The 10,000-nt window shown below is 38.0% G+C and overlaps 1 protein-coding gene and 1 long non-coding RNA gene across 3 annotated transcripts in view; one reads left to right on the forward strand and one right to left on the reverse strand.

Annotated features, from left to right (window-relative positions):
* The first annotated feature begins 2,085 nt into the window (after nt 1-2,085).
* Nucleotides 2,086-10,000, forward strand: part of LOC138011656 (uncharacterized) — a 14,675-nt gene continuing 6,760 nt past the window's right edge. Inside the window, exons 1-2 of one of the 2 annotated variants that reach the window (XM_068858772.1) lie at nt 2,086-2,287; nt 7,766-8,019. In XM_068858772.1, coding sequence (XP_068714873.1) covers nt 2,140-2,287; nt 7,766-8,019 — 402 coding nt within the window. In that variant the 5' untranslated portion in view covers nt 2,086-2,139. Of the gene's footprint in view, nt 2,599-7,765; nt 8,020-10,000 lie in introns of both variants that reach the window. The other variant, XM_068858771.1, reaches the window with a different exon arrangement.
* LOC138011666 (uncharacterized) overlaps nt 5,196-10,000 on the reverse strand; it is a 21,870-nt gene continuing 17,065 nt past the window's right edge. The window contains exons 3-4 of the long non-coding RNA XR_011124767.1: nt 7,821-7,993; nt 5,196-5,502 (exon numbers count right to left, since the gene is read on the reverse strand). This is a non-coding gene — a long non-coding RNA (uncharacterized lncRNA). The remainder of the gene's footprint in view (nt 5,503-7,820; nt 7,994-10,000) is intronic.

The raw sequence follows: 10,000 nt of genomic DNA on the forward strand, positions 1-10,000 counted from the left end.
TTGGTATTGTCTATCATTGTAGTGCGCATGCCATGGTAGAAGTGTTATGTAAATATGTAAATAGCCCCTCTGAGAAAACATGTGGTTACTAGCAAAGTACTGAACCCAGAAAGATTGAAGAAAATAAAAGGGAAGCGAGAAACATTGGTTTCTGGGCTGACATGTTGATCATTTTCAAGTTCCCTCACAACTTCTTTTCATCACAAGTTTAAGCGTGCCCTCTAAGCATCTGACAGCTTCGTAATACTAAACTTTACTGAAGTTAAACTCTGTCCGGCGGGGTTAGTATCTCTATTAACGCTAACAAATGCGAACTCAGCAAGGTACAGATTTTGTTTGCTTCCTTTATGCAAAACAAATATTGATGCAAAAGTAAATAAATATTGATACACAGTTTTCAGAAAGAGAAGAAGGAAGTTTCCAGGACGGTCGATCGAGAATAAAATATTTTCCGACATGAAAAGAACATTAATTTTGAACCGTGAATATAGAATATAAAAAGTTACGATCAGAGACAAACATTTTGGGATAATTTGTGATAAGTTCAATTTTGTTATTCTACATTTGGCTGCACAAATAAATCGCAAAATCGAAAGTGACATCGCCGGAATTCAGTTACCGCGGCATGTTTACTCGCCAAACAGTGAAGCATCTGTGTCAAATCATGGCAAGATACCGGGTTTTTGTAAGTTTCTTTTTCTGTCAAGTGTTATAAAGTTTGACAATAAATGAGCTAATTTAAAACAAAGATCACAATCGCCCAACTCTTGAGGTTGACCATTGTTTCTGCAAAGTCAAAAATTTACTCTCCAAGACGAGGTTATTTATCACCAGGTAATTCATCATTTTGGAAATAGCAGCTAATTTCTTATTCATCGGCGTCACAATTTTTTGCTGATTTTGGGGCTCATTTTGTTGAAACTCAAGCACGCTTCCAACAGACCTGTTTATTTTCGTGAACCCTTCCTGTTCCCTTCCTGCTTACAAAAAATCCTTTCGTATCACATTTCAAGCCAGGAATTCATTACACAACATGATATTAAAATTCACAAAGGCAGAAAATATCACGAAATCCTTGTCGAGCGAAAAATATATTGAACCAAACAACATATTTGCTTTTGGAAGCAAAAAAACCCTTGCTATTTCAATTGCGTGAGTGCAAACAGACACAATCCGTGTCACAACGCATATGCAATTAAATAAATTTCTGACAGTTCACACATCGAACCCTTTTCGAAAGAACCTTGACCGTAAATAATGAAGCACAAAAGAGACAACAAGCTTTCATTCAAATAATACTTCATTGTCACATTTCCATTTTTTTTCCTTTGCAGAGTTGAGTACAAAATACCGGTAAGATGCGACTTGAGTAACCACTGTGATGAATTCAAGGCGTTCGATTCCTTCAAAGTTTGTTAAATCCATCAAAAAATTGCCATTTGATTTCAGTGTTTTACATAATACTAAGCTAGTAAAATATAAGAAAGAAAGCTCACTTGATATCCAAAAAATGAAATTCTGGTCGAAGATCATTACTCGTCGCTTTAAAGATTCCAGATATTTGTTTCAGCGCCTTTCCTCTTCATGGATTGCACTTGAAATATTTCAAGTGCAATCCATTTGACAAGCGTGCGATATAACTAAATATAAGCACTAATCAAAGATTATGAATTTAATAAGTTAAACAGATATATTCTGCAATTATCCTAATGATTCACTCAAACAGGTCTTTAAGTTTAAAAATGGGGATGTCATAAGTTCTAAAAAGTCAAAGGCAAACCTTATTTTCCTTATAACTTAGGTAGTTTGCTGCCACAAATAGCATGTGATAATTTTGAGTGATACAAGTTATCACTTTCGACAATTTCTTTGCCAGTTTCAGAGTTTTCTTAGTCAGTTGGTAGTTTATTTCACACATCTTTCCGTTAATAAAATTTTACACCACGCATTTCCCTGTTAGAAGTCATTTTTGAACGGCTTAGTTAAAAAACATAGTTTTCATACCAAGGCTAGACAGATGTCATCAAGATATACTCAGCCAATAACAGCACTGCTGCGGCGTATGTATTCAGCATTTAGACTGAATAAAGCGCAAAACGACTGGGATATTTGATTGCTGGAAAGAAACTTTGGACGTGTATGCTGAATAATAGATTATCGATTAAAACGGCAAGAGGATTATATTTTGCAAATCCGAAAAAAGTCCTCACGCTGACAGAGAAGATATGCAAGTCCTACATTTCAGTAGCAATCGGATCAAGGCGTGCCATAATCATTCGGTTGATTGGTGAGAAACGTTTCGTACAGTCGCATCTGAAATGAAGCTTGAAGCATCGATACTTTTGGTTTTCCAGCTTCATGTTTTCGTTATAAGAGCTCAATTTATGCAGATTTCCAGACCAAGTAGTGGCGTGGACACTTTTAACCTGCCACCTTGGATGTGTAGTGATACTCGGTTTAGTTGTAGTTCATTCAATGCGGTGGGGCAGAACCGTAGCTGTTCTTGTCAGTGTTCCATACCAAGAGCAACTTTCTCATTTTTTAACAACCGATGGGTGTGCACGAGGAACAGACAAACTCGAGATCACCTTCAACAAGGTAAGTTATTTGGTCACGTTTCCTCCCATGCAATCATTTCAGGTTTCAGTCCCAGAAATTTGAGCCCCACAAATTTCGGCTACAGGGTCGGCCTTGGCGGACAAAATAACAAATCACAATTTTACAATGTAACTTCTTGCCTTTTCTTCTGGGGTTGAAACAGCAGACATTCAAAAGAAAAACGTTGACTTAAAACTTTTCCACCAAGGCGTTAAACACGATTTCGAATTGGCTGCTTCAGCCAGAGTTAACAGACTCAGCCAAGGAGAACCTTTATTAAATTTACCCTGGTGAAAAACCTCTGAGGATCTTTGAAGATCTTCAAGGATCCGTGGTAGATCGATGAGAATCTTCAAAGGATCCTCTTGTAAAGGTCGTCAAAGGATCCTTGAAGAAACAGAAATTGATCGCAATAATTTATTTCTTCTAAGGATCTTTAAAAGGCTCTTAAGGTGATATTATATAAACGGTTATAACTATTTGAATTGGCATCATGAAGCTCTCGGAAGGGTACTAAAACAGAAATGAAACCCAGCAAAGAATTCTTTTACCATTAGTTTGTCACTTTGTTGTCATTTGTGAACGAAATACTCTGAATGGAATATCAAAAATTACCTCATTGTGGTATGTAAAGTAAAAGCGGGGACTGGGTTAATTACAGGTTTAAAGGTAGTCTAATGACTGAAATTGTTTAGACAGTCACAATCTTTAAGATGTTGATAAGAATATTTGAAGATCTTCAAGAATCTTGGCTATGATCTATCTTCAGTTGCCAAGGTTTTCGTGGACTCAAGCTAAAATCCAGAAGTTTTTTTAAGGATCTTCAAAGCTCCTTAAAAGATTTTCACCACGGTATACTCCACAAGTCGAACAGTTAACGATTGCAAAGGGTAATTCCTTTTGCAATTTTTTTTTTGTGTTGAGCATTCCGTAAGTCTAGTTTGTTAGAAGGGATCAGAGTTTTTTCAAACCCATAGTTTCCTCTAGAAGAGGATAATTGGATAAAAACACCAGCAATCTTGGAAATAATGTTGAATAATAATGTGGTCAATTTACTGAAACCGGCATCACCGACAACGTTTAAGGAAACTGAGGTCAAGTTCTCCACCCCGAAAGTGTAACTATCGCGTTAAACAACTTGACGACCTTTCGTGCAGGAATTCTCTATTTCCTTATTTGCGTAAGAGAGACTTAAACGCTCTGGCTGGCCAATACATTGTTTTGGCAACAAAGACAAAAACACTTACCTTACTTTCTCTTATAAACTCAAAACGTGGACGATCAATGTGTTTAAGAAACTCTGGGTGTCGACATTTTTTAATCGTAGTATGATCAGTAATTATTTTTTCATTAAATAAATTATAAACCGAGTTGATTAAGTTTAAAATTAATTTATGCCCGGAAGTTGTTACATCCATTTCTCTCAATGCATTCAGTTACATTCACCCACTTTCACGCTTGATTAAAAAATCAACTTGTATCTGTATTTTCTGAAAACTTCTAAAGTTTGATTGCCCGAGCCGGAGTATTGCTCAGTTCTGAATTCAAACTTTTTAGGTGAAAACGTAATGAAAATTGAATTGTTCAAAATGTCCTATAATTTCTTAGCTTCGTTACGAAATTATGCAGATCACAAATTACGGAATGTCAGTTCCCCGAAAACAACTTCTTCATTACCAATATTTTTAATCGCCTTATGATACGAGGTTTCCTTTGGAAAACAAAAGACAACTGACCCTTCCTGGCGGCTTGCGATGTGTCAGCAACAAAACTGAAATGAAACATTGGGTAGCAGCTATCTTGAACTAAATTCAACACAAATCGATGAGAATGGATATTTGTCACCCCGCGGCCATGCTGTTCAAAGAAAATAGAGTTTGTACCCCAAGCCTCTAGTTGATGTGTTTGGAAGCGAGTTCAGGGGGCGCCAAAAGATAGTTTTCAGTCCCTTGGGACTCAAAATGGTCGCCATGTGAAAAAAGGACCATTGCCAGAAACAAATGTTGAGCGTGGTGACAAAGCTAGGATTTGCACTCAATGTCGCAAAACACTACTTCATTGTTTTTGAAGACTTTGACATCACAGTCACACAATTTGTGTATGTAAGATATCACACATATGAACAGTTAATTCGCACGAAAAAAGTAGCAAGGGTTTCTCTGCAACTGTGTTTGATGCGCGGAGACTTGGAGAAGGTGAATCCCGCTCTGATCCAATGTTTCGGCTTTTCTCAGATTCATACACCCGTAACTATAAATAATTAAAAACAGAGCAAAGAGAAAGGTGGGGTAGGGATAAACGGCGTACTGCATGCCAGCCTTCAATGATACCAACTTCAACACAGACAGAACGAATACAATTATCAAGTAAAATAACTTTTTCTACCCCTTATCCTTTAAACGATTTATAATTCTTGTTAAAACAAGTTCTCGCTTCGGTAGCAGCCCACTGAAGTAGAAGTAGAAGTGGTAGTGGTAGTGGTAGGAATATTACCCAAACTATATAGGAAACAGTCGGCTCTGGGCAACTCGTAACAAGCGTAAAATATGAGGAGGGTATTTTTCAAGCAGCACCAAAACGCACTAACCGCGAAAAAAAGCAAACGTTTATTGCACATTCTAAAGAAGGACTGAACATGTTGTTTCCGCTTCATAATTTCTTTCCAGTCTGATCTGATGCCAGGTCAAAAAAATTTTGGTTTGACGTTTGCACCAAAAAGTAATGTAAAAGCCGGGAGTTAACAGTAAAAGACAAGTCAAAAGACAGATGAAGAAAAAAATAACATAGAATTTATATATAACTCTGATCGAATTCTCGTCGAAAGATTAATGACAATCGATCATAAAAACAGCAACATTCTTGCAGTCTCTGACTTCTATGAATCAAGGGGAAGGTCATGATGTTCTGTAAAAAGGAAGAAATTGATCACGAGCTAGGCAACCATAAAGGTGCATGTGATCGTTTTGAATCAACTGAATCATCTACGGAAAAGAATGTTAATCGTTCTTCGTTTTCAGTGTACCATGAAATTTTCGCGACACTTTAATTTTGCGAATTTCGCGATTTTTTTTTAAATCGCGAAATTAAAGTGACGCGAACAATAAGTGTCGCGAACATAACATGACGCAAAAATTACGTGAATAATAGCTAATAATGAAGAAAGGACGAGTTTATTACTATTAAAAAGATGACCAAATTATGTTTTTATCTATTCTGAGGCAACTGTAACGTCTTCATACCAAGACAATTACAATCGAGGATAAAGGCGAGATCATTCGAGTCTTAATGTATTCTTCATTTCTTGGTTTTTACTTCAATGATTCATGATTTTTAAAAGCGATTTTGCACATTCCCTGGATCGGAAGCAATTAATTCATGCATGTACGACAATGGAGACAGAGATCTGAGACCCTGGGAACGAGATTGTGCATGTATTTTGTTGAGCTTTCCTCAGTGTCGTTGTTAGTCATGATTCCCGAGTTTTTAAAACAAAGATTAGTGATTCTTAAAAGATTTTTAACTATGATTCGTGATTCATGAAATTCCATCCATATTCTGACTGGATTGCCATATGGCAACCCAGTAATTATAACGTAACAGGCCGATCAGGTATGTTGGGATAGGGTATACGTCCGATGATGGCTGACCAGCTTACTCGATCGGGTAAATATGGCAGCGAGATTGTATCTGTATCTGGAATAGTTTGCCCTAGAAAAGCCTTAAGGTACATAGCATCTACTTCTGTCAATAGCTGATCAACTGTGTGGGCCGTCCATTGTGAAGCATCACACGAGTTAGCACATAACAGAGCTGAAAGACTCATAAAACTGAGCACATAGTCTTCCTCTAGATGCGTCGCTAAAACGACGGTCACTGTGATAAATACTTCCATTAGGGAATTTAAGTAATATCATTAATTAAAAGAGCATAAATAATCGTGCTGCACGTGTAGCACGGATTTTAGCAAGCACGTTTGCAGTCCTCTGCATATTCAGGGGCACCCAACGACCAATTTGTTGTAAAATGTATTATTATACCCCAGTTAATGAAAATAAATGTTATTAAGGCATTTCCAGATGTTTTTCAGTGTTGCTGGGAAAACATTATCTGTTCCTTTTTCCCAGCAAGACACACAAGAAATTTCCCAGCCAGGTAGATAAAATTGGTTGGTTTCCCAGCCAGCTGATCAAATCTATTTCCCAGCCAGGAATTCCGCGCGCTTTCAAATCTCTCGATCCAAAACGACCGAACAAAAGCGACAAAACCGGGACAAAACAGGTTTTTTTCCCTTGTTTGTGACTACTCTCTGGGAGAGGGAAGGGTTTTTTTTTTTTTTTTAGTCGTCCTCAGTCTTCAGAGAGTTTCTACAGCCAGCTCGGGTTGAAATGCTAGAAAAAGTCAGTAATTCCCAGGCAAAACCTCTATCAATAACAAAATTACCCAGCAAGTTAATCGAAACACCTGTATTTTTGCCAGCCAGCAAGATTCCTCTGGGGAACAGATAATGTGAGGAACAGATTCGTTGGGTGCCCCTGCATATTAAACGACTACGTGAAATCACCAAATTTGAGGTTTTCCGACAACGTAAGCATGCAACAGGGAATCTTTCATTCTCTATTTTAACTTTAAAACCGCTCGTACCAATTTATTTTTAGGATACTTCGCCCACATTGTAGGACGTGAACGAGACTGAAAAATCGCGAAAGACTTATGATAGAGCCAAGTTATATTTTGAGGTGACGTATTCGTCGACCGTCGCCGCCGTAGATCTTAAATTCCCTATTAACGATTATCGTACGGCTGACATTGTATAATTGTATAAACTTACCTTTATATTCTTCTCGAAATCCTATTAAAATCCTAAAGCATGTGACAAATCCAACAAAGAATATGGCAATCCTAAAGCATGTGGACGATCACAATCACGCTTTACGCATGGTGATAGGTCCATAGCCGCTGACCGATGTACTACGTATTCAGAAAAGGAAATATCGCTAGCCTGGAAAAATCGAGTATGGAAAGCGCTATATATACGTGCGCAGTCCTATTCGGCCGAAAGGAACACAACTAACCGTCCAGATTAGTGTTGATACTCGCTCGCCGTATTATCATCGTTATCATCATCATAATCATCATCACAGTTATTGTCATTATTGCTTTGTTTTAGGTTGTGACGGAAAGGCAAGCTTAGTTGGCGAGACTGCTGATGGGCGTTTGCCTACCTTGAATTTTGGCGATGCAAGAGAAACGTCCATGAGGTTCTTATTATGGGAGCGTTGGAGTTGCTCCTTGAAATTCGACTCTTCATCGTACATGACTTGTAATGGCACCAAACGCGCTTTCACTCAGCAGTATTTAAACGTCGTACCAAGCCTTTTAACAATGACTCGAGCATCTGTGAATGAACGTTATTTTCTCCGGGTAAGATACGAGAGATAATTCAAATAACACAATAAATGTAGGAGTGATTGTAGGAGTGTAGCCAGGATTTTTCCAAAGGGAAGTTTTTTCCAAAACTTTTTCCAAACTTTTTTCCAAACAAGTTTTTTCCAAACTTTTCCCGTTTCGTTTCTCATACATTGGTGCTGTTAATAACCTCTGCCTGATTTGCACGTTCATGTCTATGTTTACTTCTCACACACCAGTTCACGAGATAATCTGTGCATTGTAAACAATGCAAGTTTTCAGTAAGTTAAGTCATGGCTTTTCTTAGTTTGTTTCTTTTTCAAGAGAAAAAAACAGCAGTGTAGAGCTCTCGCGACCTTCCATTGTTTGGTACTGTAAGCAGCTTTTATTGTTTTTAAGTCGAATTCATTGCTTCAATTGTTTAGTCTTTTGGTTTTGGTTAAGGTAGCCAGCCAATGACCTTATACGTCACGAAAGCTACTACAAAACCCCCCCCCCCCCCCCCCCCCCAAAAAAAAAAAAAAAAAAAAACACATAATTAGTTCGTTAACAGCTGCCCCAATCGAAAACTCAAAATGGAGTATTGCCTTGCTCTCGTTGTCATTTGAAAATAGTATGTTGAATAGAAGGCTTTTCACGTCACGTTATCGCTGCTATGTTGGTGGACGAAAACGAAAGATCTCTCATAAGCTCCTTTTGTTCATCCACCAGCAATTGTACATTGCAGCATCGTTATCTGTGTCTCTAGAGGTTGGTTGCAAACCACCAATAACCGAGTTAAGTTTCATCACACTGTTATTCCTTCTGTGAAAGACGGTGAAAAGGAAATATTATAAAATAATTAGGATAGTACGCGCACTCTCATTTGTCAATAGTTGTGTTTAGATCCCAGCTGTGACATCACACAAATTTTGATTGGTTGTGTTGTTAGAATCCGTTTTTGTTGGCTGGAAGGAAATATGAGCGTGTATCAAGAAAATCTGTTTCAATCAAGAAGTAAAAAAAGAGCAGTTTCCTTCATTTGTCGAATTATTTTTGAGAAAGATTTTATAAAAGAAATAGAGGACTTTTTCCCGTGTTTACATAGCCTCATCTAAACACTAGGGGAGTTGAGAGAATTCTCGACAGTCCCAACTCCCCCTTGTGTTTAAATGAGGCTATATAGACACGGAAAAAGTCTTCTATTGCTTAAATGTAAAATATGAAAATCCAATTGATTTTATTACAGTGCTAAGCCTAGTAAATCAATGGCGACTTTGGTGATGATAAGGATTGTGATTGATGGCTACGAAGTCTCAGGGGCACCCAACGACCAATTTGTTGTAAAATGTATTATTATACCCCAGTTAATGAAAATAAATGTCATTAAGGCATTTTCAGGTGTTTTTCAGTGTTGCTGGAAAAACATTATCTGTTCCTTTTTCCCAGCAAGACACACAAGAAATTTCCCAGCCAGCTAGATAAAATTGGTTGGTTTCCCAGCCAGCGGATCAAATTTATTTCCCAGCCAGGAATTCCGCGCGCTTTCATATCCCTCGATCCAAAACGACCGAACAAAAGCGACAAAACCGGGACAAAACAGGTTTTTTCCGCAAGCGCAATCACTATGACCAGGCGTCGTATGTTTGTGACTATTCTCTGGGAGAGGGAAGGTTTTCTTTTTTTTTTTTTTTTTAGTCGTCCTCAGTCTTCAGAGTTTCTAGAGCCGGGTTCAAATGCTAGAAAAAGTCAGTAATTTCCAGGCAAAACCTCTATCAATAACAAAATTTCCCAGCCAGCTCATCGAAACACCTGTATTTTTGCCAGCCAGCAAGATTCCTCTGGGGAACAGATAATGTGAGGAACAGATTCGTTGGGTGCCCCTGAAGTCTGAGACAAGGGAGAGGCGATTCAAACTGGGAGGGGGGAAATGGGGGCTAGAAAAAACAGCCCCGTTAAACTTAAAAGAAGCACAGAACTTGTGGTCATGTTTTGATTGTAATTATTTCTTCATCAC

This window comes from Montipora foliosa, chromosome 7 (assembly GCF_036669935.1).
Source record: "Montipora foliosa isolate CH-2021 chromosome 7, ASM3666993v2, whole genome shotgun sequence".
Classification (NCBI taxonomy): Eukaryota; Metazoa; Cnidaria; class Anthozoa; order Scleractinia; family Acroporidae; genus Montipora; species Montipora foliosa.